This window comes from Papaver somniferum, chromosome 8 (genome assembly GCF_003573695.1).
Source record: "Papaver somniferum cultivar HN1 chromosome 8, ASM357369v1, whole genome shotgun sequence".
NCBI lineage: Eukaryota > Viridiplantae > Streptophyta > Magnoliopsida > Ranunculales > Papaveraceae > Papaver > Papaver somniferum.
In genome coordinates this window covers 114,781,065-114,804,369 of record NC_039365.1, presented here as the reverse complement: position 1 = coordinate 114,804,369, position 23,305 = coordinate 114,781,065, and the positions used below count along the sequence as shown (strand labels likewise).

General features: G+C 40.3%; 2 protein-coding genes across 9 annotated transcripts; both read left to right on the top strand.

Moving 5' to 3' along the window:
- The first annotated feature begins 15,709 nt into the window (after nt 1-15,709).
- LOC113302703 (phosphopantothenoylcysteine decarboxylase-like) lies at nt 15,710-19,922 on the top strand. Of its 8 annotated transcripts, none has more exons than XM_026551645.1 (3): nt 15,710-16,070; nt 18,750-19,163; nt 19,524-19,922. In XM_026551645.1, the coding sequence occupies exons 2-3, from the start codon at nt 18,819-18,821 to the stop codon at nt 19,812-19,814; spliced, it is 636 nt and encodes a 211-aa protein (XP_026407430.1). In that variant the 5' UTR covers nt 15,710-16,070; nt 18,750-18,818; the 3' UTR covers nt 19,815-19,922. The 8 variants fall into 8 exon arrangements, with proteins under 8 accessions (XP_026407430.1, XP_026407427.1, XP_026407433.1 ...); XM_026551642.1 differs by having other exon boundaries at nt 15,710-17,640; nt 18,784-19,163; XM_026551648.1 differs by having other exon boundaries at nt 15,711-15,969.
- Nucleotides 19,923-20,456: 534 nt separating this feature from the next.
- On the top strand, nt 20,457-23,094 carry LOC113302702 (immune-associated nucleotide-binding protein 9-like). The gene is made up of 5 exons (XM_026551640.1): nt 20,457-20,796; nt 20,884-21,164; nt 21,370-21,534; nt 21,727-21,822; nt 22,602-23,094. Exons 1-5 carry the CDS (start codon nt 20,553-20,555, stop codon nt 22,830-22,832), a joined length of 1,017 nt encoding a protein of 338 aa, XP_026407425.1. The 5' UTR covers nt 20,457-20,552; the 3' UTR covers nt 22,833-23,094.
- The last annotated feature ends 211 nt before the right edge of the window (nt 23,095-23,305 follow it).

The window sequence follows — 23,305 nt, the reverse complement described above, 5'->3', positions numbered from 1 at the left end:
AAGATTTATGTGAACTCTTACATCTTCCAAAAAATCAACGGATGGAGACGTTCACCGCCAGCAATCGAATGGCGCTAAACGTGTCCTTGATTCCTTCACGCTTGGAAACATCAAGAACGCCAGAGATGTCCATCAACAATATCACATTTACCGACGAAGACATGATGGCGGAGGAAGGGCATAACTGGGCCCTACACGTCACGACCCGTATCAAGGACGTAGAATTCAAAAGGGCTCTCATCGACACGGGAGCATCCTCCAACGTTGTTACCCTCAGGACGCTCAGAACGGCTAGGGTATGGCCGAAAAAAGTCGTGCGACAGTCCACTACAATAACCGATTTCGAAGGCAACCAAACCAGCACGTATGGGTATGTCAACCTGAATCTATCAGTAGGACCCGTCCAATCAAAAGTAAGGTTCGAGGTAATTGAAAAGGAGCCAGATTACCACATGATACTGGGAAGACCATGGCTCCACGACAACAGAATCATTCCTTCGACGTATCACCAGTGCTTGAAAACCATGTTCAACGGAAAAGTCGTTCGCATCGCTGCATCATTATCTCCCTATGCGCCGATCTGTGGCGTAGAGATTTTTGAACCAAGAAAGGACCCGCAGGCCACAGCCAACAAGGCTCACCACACTCCGCTGCCAAAGTGGACGTCTATTGAAGAAAGCGATGGTCTTGCACTGCTTCACGAGGAAACCCGGTCTCACATCCCCACTTCGAAAGAAAGAAACACCAGCCTCCACTCGCCAAACCGGAGTTCGGCTTGCACCCATAACAAGCGAGGACGGGATTTTATCATGGGGCATGATGAAAAAGGAAAAACCGTATATCAGCGCCGCTGTTAGCAATTAACAGGACAGACTACCACACAGTTTCTCCGCCCAATGAAACACAAACGTAGTAACGAGCCGCATGAGGAAGTACCTAATGCACCACGACAACTACAAGACAGGACCAACTCTACCGTGGACGAGCTTGAGGCTGTTAATGTCAGGAGTGAAGAATCTCCGCTACCCATCTTGATCAGCTCGACTTTGTGCACGGACGAACGCGTAAAGCTGGTAGACCTTCTCAAGGAATATCAAGGCGTATTCGCATGGACATATGAGGAAATGTCTGGCTTGGACGAGAAGATGGTCACTCATCATTTACACGTGATACCCAGATCCAAACCGGTCAAGAAGACCCCGAGACAATTCCGGCACGATGTGGAAGAACAGATTAAGGTAGAGATTCAAAAGCTACTAGCGGCTGGTTTCATCAAACCGATTTACCACCCTACTTGGTTGGCCAACGTAGGTAAAAAAGAAGAATGGCCATATCAGGTGTTGTGTCGATTTTAGAGATTTGAACAAATGTTACCCTAAAGATGACTTTCCGCTCCCCAACATTGACATGCTAGTAGACGCCACCAGTGGACATGGTATGTTCTCTTTCATGGATGGATACAGCGGCTACAACCAAATAAAGATGTACGAACACGATGCGAGTAAGACGGCTTTTCGAACTCCTCTTGGAAACTTTTGCTACACTGTGATGCCCTTCGGTTTGAAAAACGCCGGCGCGACATACCAACGCGCCATGACCGCTATTTTTCACGACATGATGCACAAGAAATTCGAAGATTATGTAGATGACATATTGCTCAAGTCAAAAACTCGGGCAGCCCATGCAGGAATTTTGCGGCAGGTGTTTGAAAGATGTCGCGAGTACAAACTGAAGATGAATCCATTGAAGTGTGCTTTTGGTGTCTCTTCGGGAAAGTTCCTAGGTTTCCAGGTGACTACCGAGGGAATTAAAGTTGACCCAGTCAAAACACAAGCCATCCTCACGATGCCACCACCACGAACCGTGAAAGAACTCAAGAGTTTCATGGGTAAAATAAACTACATTCGCCGCTTCATACCAGGATTGGCTCAACTTGTTGCTTCGTTTACCCCCTTACTGAAGAAAGGATCGAGTTTTGTCTGGACCACACTAAAACAGGAAGCGTTCCGGAAGATTCAGCAAACATTATCTTCCCCAGCCGTCATGAAATCTCCCATACAAAGAAGACCGCTACACCTCTACACTACTTTTAGTGACACTTCCGTCAGAGCTCTCCTCGCCCAAGAAGATGACGAAGGGATTGAACATCCCATCTACTACTTCAGTCGAACTTTAAGACATGCCGAACTCAGATATCCCAAAGAAAAAAAGGCATGCTTAGCTTTGATCCACTCCATCCAGAAATTCAGGCATTACCTACTTTCCAATAAAGTGGTGCCGATATCTAAGTTCGATCCTGTGAAGTTCCTCCTCTCAAAACCGGCCCTGATAGGAGGACCGGCCAAATGGCTCCTCCAAATGTCATAGTTAGACATAACATGCACTTCCCTGAGAGCCATCAAAGGGCAAGCAGTTGCGGATTTGCTGGCGGCGTTCCCGGGAGAAATACCATGACACTACACGAGGACCTCCCTGGAGACTTTCCGAAAATCTCTTTCATCCAAGAAGAAACATGGCTACTGTTTTTCGACGGCTCCGCTACTCCTAACAAAGGTACTGAAGGAGAAGGCGTGGTTCTAGTATCCCCAGCCGGTGAAGTATTCTCGCACTCCTTCAAGCTAGACTTCCTCTGCACCAACAATTCAGTAGAATATGAAGCCTTCTTCATCGGACTGTGCTTGGATAAACGAGCTGGAGCCACACGTCTGGAAATAAGAGGGGATTCTAAATTACTTGTCAACCAGGTGAACGGAGTATACGCACTGAAGGAAGTAACTTTGGTCCCATACAGAGCCGAGGAACAAAAACTGCTAAACTACTTCGCCGACGTGACCATAACGCGTATTGGGCGCAACGGAAACCAACACGCTGGTTTCCTAGACACGCTAGCATCAAAACTGCAATTTGAAGGTTTTGAGGAAACCCTGACAGTGAAGAGACGAACCGTGGCTTCAACATGGCTTTCACAACCCGAAGAAGATGAAGCTGGCGACTGGAGAACACCAATTATCCAAGATCTTAACAACTCGCTTTTCTAGGGAAAGGTCAGTCTCAAAACCTTACAAAATTTCTTCATGCTCCGAGGGGTGCTATATCATCGAAATCCAGACGGTTTCTTTTTTAAGATGTCTTGGAGAGGGATAAACACAACAACAACTCAACCGCGTCCATGATGAAACCTGCGGGCAAATATTAGTGGTAACACTATATCGTCGTTTGCAACGCCTTGGCTATTATTGGCCAGAAATGGAGGCTCAATCCCGGTTACTTCAAAAAACCTATTCCAACTGTCAAGCGCCACCGCATCAATTAGAAGTTTTCAATATTGGTCACGCTGGGGAATGGCAGGAACCATACATCAGTTACCTTCGCGATGGCATACTCCCCACCAATAAGAAGGATGCAGCCAAGATAAAACAAAGGTCTGAGAGATTCGTATTCCACGAAGGAATTTTATATCGTAAAAGCTTTGGAGGAAGATTATTACGATGTTTGAACGAAGCAGAAATCCCGATCATGCTGAAAGAAATGCACGAAGGCGAACATCAAGGAAAACGGAAATTATTTCTTCAGGTACACGAGAAATACTAGTGGCCAACCATGGAGGATGATGCAACTGTTTTCGTCCAGAGATGCAATAAATGCAAAATTCACGGAAACCTTATCCATGTACCGTCGATTCCCTTGCATTCGATAAGCAGTCTGTGGCCCTTTCACAGCCGGGGAACCGACATCATTGAAAAGATCAATCCACCGTCCTCAAAGCATCACGAGTACATAATAACAGCAACTGAATATTTCACCAAATGGGTCGAAGCCATACCTTTACGAGGGACAAATGGAACTACAATCGCGTCATCCATTAAGGAGTACATTATCTGCCAATTTGGCGTTCCTAAACACATCATCACCGACAACGACACTCCTTTCACAAACAAGTAAGTACGGGAGCTACTCGAAGAATATGGAATTAAGCAAGCCTTCTCCATCGTGTACTACCCCTAAGGGAACGGGCAGGCTGAAAGCACCAACAAAACTCTGGTCTGAATCCTCAGTCGGACAGTGCATGATAATCCTCGGACATGGCATGAGCAATTTCCAATGGCACTCTGGGCGTACCAGACATCATCAAGAAGTTCCACTGGCGCCTCTCCCTACTCCCTCGTTTACGGTGCAGACGCCATCCTCCCAGCAGAAGTTAAAATCCCGTCGGCTAGGATTTCCGAAGCAAGTGGAGTTCGATGGAATGAAGCTGAAGCATTGAACACCAAAGTCGCAGAATTGGAAACTGTAGATTCCAGAAGATCCAAGGCGAAAGAACACGCACAAGCATACATAAATAGGGTTTCCAGAGCATATAACAAAACTGTGAAGCCTCGGGTTTTTCAAGTGGGAGATTTGGTACTAAAGACTGCCAAACACATTCAGCAAGACGCGTCTGCACCAAAATTCTCCGCGAAATGGGAAGGGCCTTATATAGTCACGAAAACGTACAACAGTGGGTACTACAAGGTCATTAAAGATGATGGAGGAAAACTGGAGGCAGTCATCAACGGAAAGTGGCTTAAGGCATACTACGCCTGACTGCCACCTCGCGCCCCGCCATATCACAAACACGGATAGCCAGGCATCTCTCCACTTTTCTTCCACATCTCAAATATTAAGTTTCTTTTCCTTTTTTTGATTGAAGCAAATCAATAAAATTCTCTTATTCTTTCAAAAAAAGAAGGGGGCAAAACATGCTTAAAACTCAGGAAACCAAACATCTCGCAACTACATAACTCAGAAAAGCCCATCCAATAGATTGTAATCCCTCGAAAGCATCATCCTTAACCGGCTTTGATACCTTTCAGTCCTACTCTTCAAGTTCCAGATTGACTCTGCCACCTTCTGTGACTCCATGGTTAGAGCTTTCTCGTCTTCCATAATAGCTTTCGTAGCAGGGACCACGCCAGCAAGAATGTCGGCTCTGTCGACTTTCACAATATCAAGACGGTGCCGCAACCAACTAACGTTTAACTTCAGATATTCACAGGTAAACACCATGTTCTCCCACTTTTGAATAGTTGAGTCCGCGACAGCACGGATAGACATACTTTCCATTTCGGCGACCATCGGCAAGAGACAATTCACTATAGAAACTAAAGCAGACGAACAATACTGCACCACACTCCTGGTGGCGATGTGGCCATATATCCTCCGTATCTTTTTGTAAAGAGTCACGAATTATTTCCGCACCAGAAACCCACCGACGTTCCGGTAGTTAGAGGAAAGACACCTCATGCTGGTTCCGAATGACAAACCTGCATTGGGATAATCATGACAAGAAATTCCTAAGTCGGCGTTCTCCAGATCTGCAGTGGTTGGTAGGAGCGGGCTCGAAGGAAAAGGGGTAACCAAATCATCCTCATCAATGATGGTGACACATGCTCCGACAGGATATCTCTACACACAAGAAAACTTTTGTCATTCATCGGCAAACAATGAAACACCTTTTGATCAATAAAAACATACCGGTATAATCTTATTGACTCGAATGACCCGGACGGGGGAATTGTTGCAAGAGTCAGGCCTCACGCGTTTGACTGAAGAATATAGCTGGCTCGAGGATGATTCACTTCTGATCGACATGATGAAGAGAGACAGACTCAACAAGAGGAAATATTTGTTGTAAAACGGGTAAGACGATGCAACTTCACCGGCATAAATACTGTGGAAACCCTAAAGGAAGAAAGAGAAACAGAGACTGGGTAAACGGAACGCGATTACATCACGGCCGGGAAATCAGCCTCAAACGAAACCCCTCATCAAAACCCTAATGAAAGCCAAACGAGACAGGAGGGCGTGATACTTTGGCATTTGAATGAGGAAAGGACTTCATATTTGATCCAAGTAAGGAAAAGAGGTAATCGGGCCCGCAAAGACAAATCACCACCATGCCAAGCCGTTCGCGCATGCCTTGCCTCGCCAGAACCGCGCCATGCCTTGGCCCCACCACGCCGAGCCGTCCGCCATGTTTGCCTCGCCAGGACCGCGCCATGATTTGTCCCCACCACGCCAAGCCGTCCACGCATGCTTTTCTTCACCAAACCGCGCCATGACTTGCACCACCATGCCGCACCAACACCAACAACTCGCCAAGCCAGCGTCATGATGTTCCCTAACCCAGCCAAGGTAATGCATGGACATACTAAGCCGACGATCTTCATCTCACTACTTCACGGTCTACACCACAAATAGAATCTATTTAAGGACGCCAAACACGAGGATCATGAACTCTCCTTACCTCTCGAAAAAGGTTAGTCGTACCTTCCTGACCATCTTTTCACGACCTGTCGTTTCGATTTTTGTTCTCTCTTGTCACCATCTTATGCTTACCTCGCAACAATGCTCCTGTTCCGAGCTAAGCAGTGGACTTAATGTTGATGGTGGTTTTTAGCTTAGGGTCAAAATCGTAAAACTGTACATCTGACATGACGTCATTATGACCATTAGTGCATTTATTGAATCAATCAGCATGCCTATGTAAGAATTACCGGGGTAACGTTTTTTTACATGGGTCATGTTCCACGGTAGAACCCTTAACACTGACTGACATCATCTATTCCAAACCCTAATTCTCATGCTACCGCGCGAAGGCATGCCAACCATGCCAACCGCACCACTGTGCCAATGGTAGACCATGCCATCCACGTCTCCGCGCCAAGGCATGCCAACCATGCCAGCCGCACCACTGTGCCAATGGCATAACATTCCAGCCACGTCTCCGCGTCAAGGCATGCCAACCATGCCAGCCGCACCACTGTGCCAATGGCATACCATGCCAGCCACATCTCTGCGCCAAGGCATGCCAACCATGCCAGCCGCACCACTGCGCCAATGGCATGCCATGCCAGCCACACCTCCGCGCCAAGGAATACCAACCATGCGAGCCGCACCACTACACCAATGGCATGCTATGCCAGTCGCACCTCCGCGCAAAAGCATGCCATGTCACATACGCCTATGGCATGCCAACCACCTTGTCGCGCCATACCATGCCGGCCTTCCCTATGCAGCTACCAAAACGAAGGCGCGCGATGATCAACAACCACCCTTCCATCTTAGATGCAAATCTTAGTCGTCCAAGGTCTCCAAACAACGCATGGTAACCTTTGGCCCAAAACCCTAGTTTTGGCCACGCCAAACCGCGCCAAGGCAGGCCATGCCACATGTGCCAATAGCATGCCAACCACCATGCCGGCCTTCCCTATGCGGCTACCAAAACGAAGGCGTGTGATGATCAACGGCCACCCTTCCATCTTAGATGCAAATCTTAGCCGTCCAAGGTCTCCAAACAACGCATGGCAACCTTTGGCCCAAAACCCTAGTTTTGACCACGCCAAACCGCGCCAAGGAAGACCATGCCACATGTGCCAATGGCATGCCAACCACCTTGTTGCGCTATACCATGTCGGCTTTCCCTATGCGGCTGCCAAAACGAAGTCGTGCGATGATCAACGACCACCCTTCCATCTTAGATGCAAATCTAAGTCGTCCAAGGTCGCCAAACAACGCATGGTAACCTTTGGCCCAAAACCCTAGTTTTGGCCACGCCAAACCGCGCCAAGGCATGCCATGCCACATATTCCAATGGAATGCTAACCACCTTTCCGCGCCATACCATGCCGGCCTTCCCTATGCGACTACCAAAACGAAGGCGTGCGATGATCAACGACCACCCTTCCATCTTAGATGCAAATCTTAGCCGTCCAAGGTCGCCAACCAACGCATGGAAACCTTTGGCCCAACGCCAAAACCCTAATTTTGGCCACGCCAAACAGCGCCAAGGCATGCCAGCCATGCCACATGTGCCAATGGCATGCTAGCCACCTTGCCGCGCCATGCCAGCCTTCTCCTTCACGGCTGCTAAAACGAAGGCGTGCAACAATCAACGGCCACCCTTCCATCTTAGATGCAAATCTTAGTCGTCCAATGTCGCCAACCAACACATGGTAACCTTTGTCCCAACTCCAAAACCCTAATTTTGGCCACGCCAAACCGCACCAAGGCATGCCGGCCATGCCACATGTGCCAATGGCATGCCATCCACCTTGCCGCGCCATACCATGCCGTCCTTCCCTATGCGTCTACCAAAACGAAGGCCTGCAACATTCAACGACCACTTTTCATCTAAGATGCAGATCTTAGCCCTTCAAGGTTACCAGCTAATGCATGGCAACCTTTGGCCCTAGTTTGGTCGCGCCTAAACAAAGCCAAAACCCTAACTTTTGGCCGCGCCTAAACTAGGCCATATTAAAGCCATACTGATCATGCTTTCACGCCCCTGGATACCAAACGAAGGGTTACAATAATCAACGGCTACCTTTCCTCTTAAGATGCAAAATCTCGACCATCGAAGGTCACCACCGAGTCGGCAAGTCTCCCAAGCTCAACTTGCCAGAGAACAACAACATGCTACATGTTTTCCGTGAAAACGCTCGAGACATCAGCACATGTCACAAACTGGGGGATGCTCATTGGGTATTGGTTTTGCAGTTTACAGTGTGCGGTGTACACTACGCCCGTTATAAGATAATATCATAAGGATGGGGCGGTTAGTAAATACAGGGAGTAATGGTGAAACGCTTTCTTTTATGGAACATCAATTCCAGGCATTACCGGTTACTACCTCCTCCCATTTACTCACCCGTTTCCCATTTCTTAATGAGACCAGAGTACGTTTCACTTCGACTGGTATAAATAGGCATTACCTATTTCCACCAAACAACAAGTTCAGGTCAGGAGGATACAACATTCAGAAAATATTTGCTAGCTTTCCATCTGTTAGCTTCCCACTTTCTGATACAAGTCGTGAAACAACTACTCTTCCAGAATCAACTATTCTGGTCTCAACACTCTCTTCGCTTCCCTCCGCAAAACCAACCCTTCTCCTTCACTTTGTGACCGAAGTAAGTCTGGAATGACCATTTCTTGGTTTAGGCCGGATTTGTACAGATTGATCTCTCGAATCTAAAGTACTCCCTTACAGTACATTGTTTAGGGTTTAAACTCGTTTCTCACCCACACACCCGAAATTACCAAAATCAGCAAAAATCATTTTCACCCTCAAACACCACCATACACCATTTCCAATTAAATTCTTTCTCATCTATAACAACTATTTTATCAATAAACACTGGTTCCGAAAGGGAAGCAAGGATACTTTTGAGTAAAGTAAGCTTTTCAGCCATTTGAGAAGAAAGGTTTTGAATAGTAGTAGCAGAATGACTATCACTTGAAGAATTAGAAGACTCCATATAAACAAAAATCCAGATATTGATCTTAAGGGAAAATAGGGTATCTGTAAGCTTAGGATTGGATGTAGGGAAAATGCATATTTGTATCTGGAGATGATAATGCCAAGAGATAGTAGAAATCAGAAGAATAATGACAGGTCATGGAGATACCAAGAAATAAAGTAATAAAAGTATGTATAGGAGATTGAACCTTAAAAATAGAAACTCTGAGAGGTTGAATATAGTTTATGCAGGTAAAGTGAGAATGAATTTGTGAAAGATTCAAGTTGGGTGTATGTTAATGAGGTTCAGTAGCAGTGGTGTTGGACAGTGTATCAGTAATATCTGCATGATCCGTGATGGCTGTGTAATGTTGATATTTTGTTGACGTAATCAACCGAAACTGGTGGGATAATAAGACATCTACAATAATGGTAGAACCCCCAAAGGTATAAAATGTATTTAACACATGTGGTGTAGATTTAGCATCATAGGAATTTAGATCCATTCTTATATTTTTATTTGCTTTTGGGGTGAGCAACAAAGGTTGAATACATCCAAGTGTAATTATGGTAGATGGGGTGCACTGAGAAGTGGTATGAAATAATAAGGGACGTAATAAAGAGATGGTGTTGTACTCAGAGTTTGGTTTTGTAGGGATTTGTGATATAGGGGTTTGAATATTGATTAAAAAATAGTTGATGGGTTTATGATTCATGTAACTACTCAATGTGCCCCAAGAGCCAATGGTGCCTCCTAACAGGTTCTGCAATATCTGAACCTGCATAAAATCAAAGCCAAGATTAATACCCAAGGAATCAAAACTAGGCTTGGTGGCTTACCAATATCACTCGTAATGGTGGAACCAAAGAGACTAGAGAAAAGAAAGGGATTAGGTTTGGTATATTGAGGTGATAATGTCGAAGAGGTGTAATTAAGCCTGGAATGAGAGGTTAAATAGAATTCATTGTGAATGATAATTTTCAAAGCGTCATGATGGTTATGGGTACCATGTATGGGGTATTGAACCGGCATGCATGGTCTAGAGACACGACCCTTAACCAAACGCCTTAAATGGCTGTGAATGGTATTGATTAATGGTCTATAAAATGGGGTTATCAGAAGATAGGAAAAATTATACCCAGAAAAGGCAAAAATTAGGAGAAAGGTTAAAGGTTTAGAAGATGGCAAACTTTAGTAATCAAAACATGCCTGAGAATCCTGAAAATAGTCTTCCCGTCGTTCCACCATTATCGGCAGAGTACGAGCAAGCTAGGACTCTTTCATTCTCACTAAGAGATCAAGATATAGAGAAATTGAATGATGAATTACAGGAGGAGATAAACATGCGTGCACAGGAATTGGTTCTTAGGAGACAGGAAGATAAGGTTGATGCTTTGTTTGCTATTTGGAAAGTAAAACATTTTGAAAGGGTTGACAGGAAATAAGAAGAGAGATCACCAAAGGAAGGGAAGCATAATGGTTGTGTGAGTGCAACTGAAAGTGAGTCAGAGGAGTCTGAGAATGAATTTGAATACCCAGTTGAGGAAATGAATACCATTGACGAAGATTCAGATGCTGCAGAAGAGAGGAAGAGGATGAAGGGTTATCATGAGAGGAAACTTCGCAGAAGATTTGAAGATGAAAGAGCCAATCCGAGGATATTTCCAGAACCATGCGTGAAGGAGAATCGAGTGATGATGATGAAGAACTCTTAGAAGATTAAAGTGAAGAGGATTATGATAGTGAGAGTTCATCATCAGATGACAGTCAAGTTTCTCTTGCATCATCAGGCAGTGATTATAGTGCTCAATACGAGGAAGAGGGGAACTGGAGCTCCGATGAAGAGGACTTTTAGAAGTCCCTTCTGGGGTGTCGAATGCAGCCAATTTTTCAGACTTTGGGAAGAGTTTTAAGATGATTAACAAGTTTCTTATGAATTGGCTTTCTCAATACTTGTTCCTTTCCTTCTTTTTGTTGATATGGATGATGGTAATGTTGAACTTCTTTTTTCTTCTTCTCCTGATGACCGGCTTTGTTTTTGGTTTTACTAGTAGTTTGTTGTTGATAAATAGTGGTGTTTTCAGTAGTAGTGATAGGGTGTTTATGGTATCAGTAATGTTAAAACTTTGCATGGTACTTGTTTGTTGATTTTGGGAGTAAAGATAGATGTTCTTCTTCCTATTGATTTTAGTGGCGATGAATGTAGTCTTGTAGGTACAAAATTTTATGAAGATCTTGATGAAGTAGCTTAGAAATCCATAGATAGAAAATAATAGGAAACTGAATTGAGTAGAGCAGGAATTGGTTAGAGAAACTGAGAATTGCATTAGAGAATTTTTCCAAAACATACACTGAGAAAATAGCTTACGTCATGCTTACTGAGCAGAGCAAGAGCCCCAAGATCTCTTGTTAGATTCTTGTTTCTCTTCTTTCATTTTTCATATACCCCCATAATCTGGAGCATGTACTATAAGTCGAAGTTGAAAAACATCTTTATATATCTAATTGGCCGACTGTTAAGGAGGCCTTCTATGTGACGAGAAGATGTAGTCTTTGTCGGTCACAAAGTTTGTGCAAAGAAATCAAAATTGGTTTTACTATTTTCCTAATTTCATCAAATTCGGATGATAATCAACATAATCAAACATATTGATCATCAATTTCGATAAAACAACATAAAACATACAAATTCACTCTTCAAAATTCTTCAAAATAACCGTTAGATCGATTGGAATCGATCAACTTAAGCATCGCTTTCATTAAAAAAACCAGAGCGTTCCGTCACATTCCCTTCAAATTCAATCAAACTTCGTGCAAATTATTTCAACTCTCACATATACAACGATTACTATCCATGTTCTTTCAATCTTCTTCCACCTAAACATATATCGGTGACCAATCAAACTACTCTGAGATGACAATTTTTAAGAAAACACTTTCTTTTTACATTGCATCATGTATGAATTTCAGGGGTTCGATCATTTTATTGAATTTCATTTGTTGTGTATTTAACTGAAAGTATACATTTCCAAAAATAGGATAATTGATTAGAATAATCTCATTGTTAAAAATTGAGGGGTGTTTGTAGTTTTTCATTTTCCAGATTATGAAAATTTGGCTATTGAAGGTAGGGCTGCACATGGGCGGGTATGAGCGGGTATAAGATCAAACCAACCTCGCACCCACAGATTGCGGGTTTTTTTTCTTCAAAACCAACCCCACACCCACAAACGGCGGGCTGCGGGTTGGGCAGGTATGGGTTTAAACCCGCTTAGACCCGCTTTATAATTCAATACTCATTCACACACACACATGTTTTACTTAAGTTCACAAATGAAGATTAAGTGTTGAATCTGTTGATTTTTCGATTGTTGTCGATTTCTAGTGAAGATTCGAAGTTGTTGTTGTTGATTTCTGGTGAAGATTTCTGGTAATTGTCGTTCGTAGGTGAAGAGGAAGAACTGAGGAGGAGGAATAGGAGAGGCCGAACATAGACAAGAGTGTAGAAAGTGAATGAGGATTATCAGTTATCCTATCTACTAGTATTAGGGTTTCATAATGGACGGCTAGGATTAGTTTTATCTAATGGTATATAATCTGCGGGTTTTTTGGGCGGGTATGGGCGGGTAGTAGCTTAAACCAACCTCGCACCCACAGACAGCGTTTTTTTTTCATAACCAACCCCGCACCCGCAACGGGCAGGTATGGACTAAAAACCCATGGGTTTAGCGGGTACGGGCGGGTTTGGGTTTGGTGGGCGGGTCTTGTGCAACCCTAACTGAAGGCCGTTGGATTTTGGGTTGCAATATATTCAGAACTTTTTTTGGTATAGAAAGGTGAGGATATTTTAAGTAACAATGTTTCATTTCTATCATGCTTAAACTTTAGTGGGAATTCATTTTTGTTTTATCTTGATAGAGACGTAGAAAAAGACTTAAAAGATTATTCTGGTTACACACTATGGGACTGTTTGGTAACCATTATTTTAACGAATTATCAGCTTATAATCCATTATGCAGATTATAATGGATTCTATATGCGTTTGGTAACCATTATAATAATTGCTTATTTTAATCATAATTGAAAAAATCCATTATTTTCATAAACAGGAAAAAGTTGTTTTGAAAATTTATTATAATCAATTATTTTTTCTAAGGAACTCAAATTGAATTTTTTCTTCTTATTTTCTCTAAAGTATCAAGAAAGAGACAAAAACACAGCATAGGACTAAAAAAATATCCTAGATCATTGTTCTTTCCTCTCCTTCTTGAGATCATCATTCTAAGATAATCAATTATTTGAAAAAAAGTGTTTAGGAAAATTTATTTTTGAAACGATTATATCAAAATCATCTATCAATTTATGATTATCTATAATGATAAATAAATAATCATAAATTTTACCAAACAAGGCCTATAATTTGAAAATTGGTTCGTGTTTACAAAATGATCGCGCTTGTTCATACACGCACGAATATATAGCTAGCGTATCTGACATCGCTGAATAGAAATTAACATTAAAGTAGGTCGGTGTTCCACAGTGTTGCATGTTTCCCTTTCGTAGTTGCTCTTATTGCTTAGTCGAGAAGAAAATATAATTTTAGATAAACTTCACTACGTTTTTTTTTCACTTTTCAATTTGGTTGCTGAAGCGTTTTAAGCACTGTAATTTTTTGTTTTTGATATGGAATTCTCTATTTGCATATTTATATGCTATATTTCAGTATTCGGCGCTCCAGGATTGTCTCCTAGATTGAAAGCTAAATTGACTCTTCCAATTATATCAATTTTATTGGTTCTACAGGGGATTGGGAAGACTCGAATAGATTTAGTGTGACTCTAAATGGTAACAATTTTATTGGTCTTCTTAATAACCTAATGATTTTCTCAGGATCAACCTATTCAATTAGGAAATCAATAGAGTGTCGTATATGCCTTTCCAAAATATTTGAAATGACTTTTGAATTATGTCCACCTAGGAAAACATAAAAGACAAGAATGAAAATTAAAGCAAAAATTTATGTATGACACAACTAATTACCATCAATGCTATTAAAAGATTTCTTGATCTTTAGCACGCATCCAACACAATCCTTTCATATACTGTACATATTTCAGTCACTTGAGGTTTCTATATGATTATTAAGAAACATAACATCTCTTGCACATATTTCTCCTACATTATATCGAAGTATGATCATACTATTTGTTGGAGAGATGGTTTTAAAAAAAAGGAACAACTCTAATCCAGGAACCATGAGTAAGCATGGATAACAACTTCATACTCAATAATGTTATATATTTTGTGTTGGAGGAGAGAAGCAATATCTGAAATGCGAAAGGGATAGGTCAGTTTAGCAATCGACCTTTAAGAATAAAGATTTTTTTTTCTTCTGAGAGACAAGAACCATGAGCACCACATTGATTGGGTTCAGTAACAATGTAACTAAAAAGGGGAACTCATATGCGGGTACTGATATTTTGATTTGGCGTAAAACGTAAAATCATTGTAAAATACTTTGATTTTATTTCCCAATTTTCTACTTTTCGAAGTATCATGATGAAGTGTCTATGTTCTCCACTATTTTTATATTCAGTAGTAGCATCACAAAGATTTGATTACAATGTAAAAACCGATAGCCAGAGTAAAAAAGTTACTTCCACGTAAAACTTTCCATTTTTTGAGCATATAATTGTGAATTTCAGTTTCCAAAACTAATATTTCCCATACGAGAAATTATATACATTAACCAATTTGTGTTAAAGAGATGTTACTTGGGTTAGGCGCGCGTATTGATCAGTTATTGATCCTTTTAGTGTATTAGATTTTTATACTTTTGAATTGCATTTGACAATTAGTATAAATATGTAATACTAACCAATCATTAATTAATCACGATATCTTCCGTCGGAATATGCATAGTGAAAAAATGTTAGGATTTTGAATTGCATTCACTTATATTTTGAATTTCCGTTTCAATGGAATGTCCTATTTAGACGTTAGGGGTCTACAAGTGAATTTCACAGCCAACTTCTACCACCTTTCAGTTATATATATAGTGTGAAATTTTTATGGCCTAATATCGAAGTTCGTAGGTGAATTGAGTTACTTTTTTCGATATAACATAAATGGTTTAAACTTGATTTCGGTTAAGTATTATTGATTCAAGCGTCAGAATTCTCCTTTTTTCCGACGTCGCTTAAAAACTCAGGAGGATTTAATTAGAATTCCGATAAATAATCTAACATAATTGTCTAGAATTTTTTATAACGCCCGTGCCGTTACGGCACGGATTAAGACCTGGTAACTAATACAAAGAAAAGAAGCCTTTTCTCCGGTTTCACATGAAACGACTAAAGTACCCCCTCTATTTTGTTTTTCTTCTGCACACTTTTTGCCTAATTTCGAAAATATCAGGGGTATAAACTTCTCTTTTCTCTTCTTTCTTCTTCTCCCCGTATGGAACACAGAAAACCCAGCTCCTTTCTTCTTCGTCCGCAAATCAGACACAAAATCAAATCAGCTCTTCACTATTTCAGTTTAATCTTTTAACCCAACCCCAATTCATTTTTTAGGATTTCAATTGAAATCTCGGCTTGACGCTAACCTACTTTACATCAAATTCGATTTCACAATCAAGTTATTCAATTAACAGCCTAATTTGGAGCACAGACATCAACCAATACAGGTGCTGCTAACCCACCTTGATGCTCATATGTTATAAATAGTTGGGAAACTAATTCAAGTGCTGCTACATTTTTACTTCTAAAAATTTAGCATTCACGGAAGGTAATCGTCCCAAAATTAGGATACCTCTCCTTGTTTATTAGTCGACTTTAGTTGCTTCAATTCCTTTCATGAAATTTTGAATGGGTTTACATGTAATGGTTCTCATGAAATGAAGCTTTTATTAAACTGTCAACTTTGGCTGTACGTTGAACTTGAATTGTGTAAAGTACAAACTTCTGTTACATGAGCTGCACGTATCTGACAAAATACCCCAATGAAACAATTGATTTGGGTATGTCTCATTTGGTACCTTAATTTGTGTTGACAAAGAGTAGTACTCAAACTCATTGAATTTGAGTAGCAAACAGTTCAAGAAAGCTTGAATTTGCGGTGTTTCTTTTAAGTTTAGTACTCTACTTCCTTCATAATCAAATTTTGGTTATTGGTTGATTTTTTTCTTTAAGCATTGTTATTGGTTGATGTCTGTGCTCCTAATTTTACAAAAGCTACTCTTAATTGGGTGCTTTCCTGAAAATGGTGATGTTCTTATGGAAACTTCTACAGATCCCCGTTCAGTAGATGACATTTCGTTTGTGCTGCAAAGTGTCTCTTAATTTGTTACTTAATGCAATGTCAGCACAGAAGGAAACAAGAGAAAATGTATAAATGGGTATTTATGATTGAAGAAATGTCTAATGAAAAGTCCAATTTAGTTGGAATGGGATGGCAGGCGCATCACGCATGCGTGTTAGACTAGTGTAAATGATTGGTTAGATTATTTGTTTTCTATGATTTTCTCTTAGTTTCATGTTCTTTGGAAACAAGTTTTTTTCTTGGAATTTTTTCATTGATGGTGAAAATCGAGAAATAAAGTTTATAGATGGAAATCAGACAAAAGAAGAAGTTGGATGCAAAGAGGATCTAGTTAAAGTCTGAGTACTCAAGTATGCAGTATAGGGAGGAATAGTCTTCTAGTCTATAAAAGTGTGATAGTTGGTATGGAAAGGGGGAAAAATTCTGCTAGAGGAAAACTTATAGGGGATTAAGTTTTAGAAAGGCGCAACACCTAGGATAAACTAACCTCTGAACATAAAGCTGTAAAGATCTTTCTCTAATCAAGTGAACATCATTGGCAGTCTGAACTTGTGTTTTTGTTTGTTCTCGTGCTGGGGTCAAAGTTGATCAGTGTTGACTCTTGATAATTGAGTTTTTTTTCTTCTTCAGGTAATCACTTCTGTAGAATCTGTTAGCCTAACAAAATAGAAAAATAAAGCTCTGAATCAATTGTGTAATCTGATTAATTATGTAAATGACGGAGTATCATCTGTAGCTTGTAGGTTCCTTTTGTTGCGTGTTTGGTTGGACGGAATGGAATCAGTTTCCTGAGAATTCAATCCCATTCCCATGTTTGGTAACTAGGAGTAGAGGGGGAACAGTAATAGGATGCCCAAAAAGTAAGGGAATTTAAAACCACGGGGGTGATGGGTTTACGATTTTCCCTCTTCGGGAAATAAGATTCCCTTCCCAGCATTACAAACACGCCATTAAAGTTATTATACAAAACACAAAAGGAGAGAAACAGTTGTTAGTTTTCGAGCTTGGTGATCTGTATACATCTTAATTTTGATCTGTAAGTGTAATGTTCTTATTCGAAACCAACTAGATATTTTGTTACAGATTATGAACATTTTCTTAATTGAAGTTGAATTCATCAGTATCCGCCACCAAGAGTTTAATGACCGACAGTTGGATTGAATTTAATATACCTTAAATTGTGCTCAAGCAAATTCAGTTAAATCATGCATGATTTTTATCAATCTTGCCGTATAGGTACATTGCACATTGAACAATGTTAGCCATTCATATATCGTATTGAGATGTCCACTGGATTTTGTTGCTGTGACTTGTATTATTGTGCATTGCTTTGTACTGACCCAGAGTTCTTTTGGATCTTCTCTATCTATAACCGGAAAGGGCATTGAGTTTGATGGTATGACGTTTCGTTTACTTAGTATGGGGTTTAACTGGTGCAAGCTAGCTGTTGTTTTATCTGGTGCGTTCCAGGGTGTCTATAAGATCTTCAGGCCCCTCTAAAAGTGTAGATAGTGCAAAATGAAGCTCTATTGATTTGTAATTAGGAGTAGGTTAAAGATGTTTTTGCTTAGATTTTTCTGTAATTTATATCTTCAATACACTTTGCTTTTCTGTTACACACGCTTCCGCGGAGCCAGGTTCTTAACCTGCTTTCTTTGCGTGGTCTTCTTGGTAGGAGAAGACGCGTAGAAGCTAATTCGTTGCTTATCCTAGAATGCTTTGGATATTGAAAATCTGAGCGTGTACAAATTTGTCACCCTCATTTGTTTTTATCTTTTCTATATCCATCTCATACTGTTATACTGCTGCTTTCATATATGAGATTTTATTTTGTGTTACTTGTCGAATTTGTTGTTTTATTGGGATCAAGGTTGATCAATATTCTCAACCAAACCTTTCGGAGTTACCATTAACTTGATCTCAGAGAAGGAACTTTTTTTTTGAATCGGAGGAATCATAAACTAAATCAAAGAATTTGGTCGATCAACTGAATAAATTGCGTGTTTGTATATGTGTTTAGAAAATCACGTAACACGTTCCTCTCAAATATGCATAGTTGTTCTGTATATTTCATGGTGGTTGTGAATTCGATATGCTAAACAGTTGCATTTGTTATTTTGAAGATTCTGTGATGCACCCGTGCAGGTAATTTGGATACCTTACTATTGCTTTTCGGCAGGTCTCAGAAGGTTTATTGTGCTGATTGATCAAGTCATGGATTTTGCTGAGCCCATGATATCAGAACAGGAAGTGGTAAAAGACAATTTAGGGCCAAGGAAACCCCGACTTCTTCTAGCTGCTAGTGGAAGTGTAGCTGCTATAAAATTTGGCCATCTCTTGCATAGCTTCTCTGACTGGGCTGAAATTAAAGCAGTTGTTACCAAGTCATCTTTACACTTCATTGATAAAGCATCAATTCCAAAGGGTGTTGTTATCTATACCGATGAGGAAGAATGGTCAAGTTGGAAGAAAATTGGGGACAATGTACTGCACATTGAGCTTCGCAAATGGGCTGATGTAATGGTTATTGCTCCCTTGTCAGCAAATACGCTAGGAAAGGTAATATCTCCTCTCTGCAGTATCTTGTTTGTGGAGTTTAATAATCCCTCCATTATATCGTTAGTGCAAATGCTTGTAGAATGGAGTCAATCTCAGATAAAACTGTGTTGAAGTTTTTCGGGTTGTAAATTGTAATGTTGTTGAATTGAACTGTCAAAGGCGGGATTTAAAACATGATCTTTGGGTGATGGAAATTCTACATGAGAGACAACTTGCATTAACTGAGACAAAACGTTGTTGTCCGTTTGAGATGACCTAATAAAGATTAGTTGTAACTTTTGAGATGATCACCATGCGGTTCCAGTCCTTATTTCGTTAAAATGATACTTTCCTGATAGCCTTTTACGTTTTCTGTCATAGATTGCTGGGGGTTTATGTGATAACCTGCTGACCTGTGTTGTACGAGCTTGGGATTTCAATAAGCCATTGTTTGTTGCACCTGCAGTGAATAGCTACATGTGGAACAACCCTTTTACACAACGACATCTTGATGCAATCAGTGAATTAGGTATATCTTTGGTCCCTCCCATTACAAAGAGATTGGCTTGTGGAGATTACGGAAACGGTGCCATGGCAGAACCTTCTATCATCTACTCTACGGTGATGCTCGCTGTTGATTCCCGAGCACAAACTAATGGTAACAGTTTGTAAATTCATACTAGGTTTGCTGTACTGTAATGTGATCGAACATGTTGGTTACTGGGTTCAGTAACTTTTGACAGTTTAAACTTGACATGAATTGCAGTCTACTGCATTTCTTTCTTTCTTTATTTTTTTTTTCCAATTTTGGGCTTCTGCCTCTAATCTTCTATCCGTTGTACCTGGATTTGTTTTTTCAATAAGCTTTTATTGGTTAAACCGAAAAAACAACAAAAAGTTCGTATATCCCGGGAATTTTTTTGGATGTATAGTTTTATCCCCCAGCTATGAACGGCGGGTGGTCAATTGACCCGGCCGTCAAACCATCGGAGACATAAGTATGGATTGGCCGTCAAGCCATCGCTTGACCTACAAATTGCGCGAAATTATAGTTTGTTGGCTCCGGGCTTATAGCATCGTTCCGCCGGAGTCTTGATTCGCTGCATTCTAGGAGCATAGGCCCTCCTATGTAGAAGATCTGGACAACCGGATAGATGAATCCTTGATGGGTGAATACCTAATCTGAGGGTCAGTAGATCATGGGCCCTACTGCAACGCTGGAGTATTTACATTTCGGTGTACTCCTTGCCTGTAGCATGATATTTTCATCTATAATCAAGATATTTTATTATATAAAAAGCGAGGACGCACCCAATTATCTCTCATCAGTCTCCTTTCCGAGAAAAGAAAAAAAAACTCTCCCCAGTCTTCTCTGATCTTAGGGTTTTCTTTTGTGTTAAGTTGCATAACATGGGTGGTAGTTCAATCGATGAAGATTGGGAGTTAGGGGAGTTCCCAACACCTACACCTAACCATTCCCGAACCCTAGTTTTGCTTGGCAAAACCGGCAACGGAAAAAGTGCTACAGGGAATAGCATCCTGTACAAAGACGCTTTCAATTCTGAGTGTAGTCTTGATGGTGTTACAACCAAGTGCGAGCTGCAGTCAACCAGATGTCAAGATGGACTCATTCTTAATGTGATTGATACACCAGGTAATTAATTTGTTTCTCATAATTCAGATATACTATATTTGTAAAGATCGTGCTAATAGATAACTCTTGTAAACCTTTCCGGCGCAGGGTTATTTGGATTTTCACCGGGGCCAAAAGAGACGATTGAAGAGATCAGTAGATGTATCAATTTTGCTAAGAATGGAATCCACGCTATTCTTTTTGTTTTGTCGATTAAGAATCGTTTCTCGAAAGAAGAAGAAGAAGCTGTTAGAAATTTACAGATTCTATTCGGAGAAAAAATTCTTGATTACATGATTGTTGTGTTTACTCATGGTGATCTCTTCAAAGGAGATGACAACAAGGCATTGATTGAGTTTGTGGATCGCAAGGCCCCTGAACCCTTAAAGGTAGTTGTTACTGTATTTCATGTTTTCATGTTGTTGGTCTGTCTTTTAGATAGTTTGAATTTGATGAACATCTATGTAATTTGACTCTGTAGAAGCTCGTTAAATATTTGGTTTTAAGCTTCTAATATTTAGTTTTATCTAATGTACAAAGTCCACTCAATGGTTATGGTGGTTTCTGACGCGTTGTTCTATTTCTGTGATTCAGGAATTGGCCCGTTTGTGCAAAAACCGATTGGTTCTTTTTGATAATGTGACTGCAGATAGGAGTAAGCGGGCCAAACAAGTCCAGCAACTGATTTCACTTGTACATTTGGTCACAAAAGAGAATGGAGGACAACCCTATACAAATGAGATATTCGACGAGATTAAGGTGACTATTCGTAAATATGTTGTCCTTGTCATTCATTCTTTTTTCCCACTTTTTATAAGTGTGAAATTATGCAAGAGATGTGTTGCTTTTTCAACATTTGAGCCTAGAAAATGTAAACTAAAGGAGTTGTTTTATCAATGCGTATAATTTTGTTGTGTGCAATTCATTCTAATTATGTCAGTTGCATAACAGAAAGGAAACACGAAGGTACATGAGACAGAACATTCCGAGGGGCCCTCTACTTCGGAGAAGGAGTATTCAGGAGTGCTTGATAGAATAACTGAGATGGTATTCACTATTCACCCTTTTATTTTTTTATATATACATAAATTGTGGAAACATGATGCCTAGTGGAACTATTAGGCACTAAGAATTTATTAGTTCCATTACTTGGTAAACAAAGCCAGCTCATAAACAATCCCCCATGAAGGCTATTGTATTTGTTTTTCGATGTCAACATCGTACGAATGATGAATCTCTTTATATTTGTTGACTAATGATGTCATTTTCATTGGGTACGACTTGCTGCTTCCGTTCACATTAGTTAGTCCCAAAGGCAAGCTTATTAAACTAAGATCTTGTTACAGGATGGTTACCTTTATATAATTGCTTTAATTCCTACTGTAGGAGAGACCTATAAATGGCATACTTAAACAATATGAAGATATCACTATAGGCTTTTAAAGTTGAAACTTTTTTCAAAGTGAGCAATGCGTAGTCTTTGAACTGGACTAGTTCTAGTTAAGTTGTGTCCTATTTAGTTTTGTGCATTAAGAAAAAAGACAATCTAAGATCGATGCTCTTAAGTTAACTAGTCTGTTCTATTTAATGGCTTCGTCTTTTTTTTAATGAATCTATAATTATAACTTGTGCACTGATGAAAGAAGTCTAGCGTGTCAATGAAAATTAACACTATCGGCTCACAACCAGTTATTAAATTCACCCATGATTATTGTGAAGAACACAGCACGACGAATTTGATGATTGTACAACGTGCTTGAAACATATACTTGCTTTCGATTATATTTTGTCGATCCACCTGAATTTTGATTATGTTGTTTGTATAGGTCGAGCTAAGACTTAATGAGACTGTTAAAAGGCTTGAAGAGAGTTTGGCAAAAGAAAGGGCGGCTCGAATGAAGGCTGAGGAAATTGCCAGATCTGAAATCGATGAACTTAGGACGGCTCGAATGAAGGCCGAGGAAAATGCCAGATCTGAAATCGATGAACTTAGGAAGAAATTGGAGAAAGCAGAAAAGCAAGCAAATGACTTTCAGTCTAAGTGTGCTATATTATGATATATGTTTTTGCTTATGATACTCCAGCATATATCTGCTTATAACAGACCTCCTTTTGATGATCTTTTTAGTGTACGTTGTTTCGATCTTAGGATTCCTCTTGCATGCTTTTTTATTTTGTTATGAAACCATTAGCTCGTCTATCTATTCAGTAGTAGTATGTATATTATAATTTCATTGGGTACAGTTATATAGACTGCATATGTATAAATAGAGACATTAACAGTTTTATAAATTTGCCTTACCAGCTCTTTTAGTTTTATGAATTTGGTTTACTGCGAATATATCTGTCAAGAATATTGGTCACCATATTACCCTTATATTTTACCGAGCGCTGATTTTTACTCATCTAGCCGAAGGGACTGAGATAAATGCCACCTATTACCTGGTTGACCCTGTTCTTTTTTGCCCAAAAATAATATTTTATTGATCAAAAAGATTATTACAGAATACAATCAAAACAAAACATGTCC

What these genes read in the sequence shown, in the direction of transcription:
- LOC113302703 (XM_026551645.1), top strand. Translation starts at nt 18,819, where the DNA reads ATGGATTTTGCTGAGCCCATGATATCAGAACAGGAAGTGGTAAAAGAC. An exon ending in CAGCAAATACGCTAGGAAAG is followed by an intron (nt 19,164 to 19,523) that starts GTAATATCTCCT and finishes TTTCTGTCATAG; the next exon opens with ATTGCTGGGGGTTTATGTGA.
- LOC113302702 (XM_026551640.1), top strand. Translation starts at nt 20,553, where the DNA reads ATGGGTGGTAGTTCAATCGATGAAGATTGGGAGTTAGGGGAGTTCCCA. An exon ending in TAATGTGATTGATACACCAG is followed by an intron (nt 20,797 to 20,883) that starts GTAATTAATTTG and finishes TTTCCGGCGCAG; the next exon opens with GGTTATTTGGATTTTCACCG. An exon ending in TTGATAGAATAACTGAGATG is followed by an intron (nt 21,823 to 22,601) that starts GTATTCACTATT and finishes TTGTTTGTATAG; the next exon opens with GTCGAGCTAAGACTTAATGA.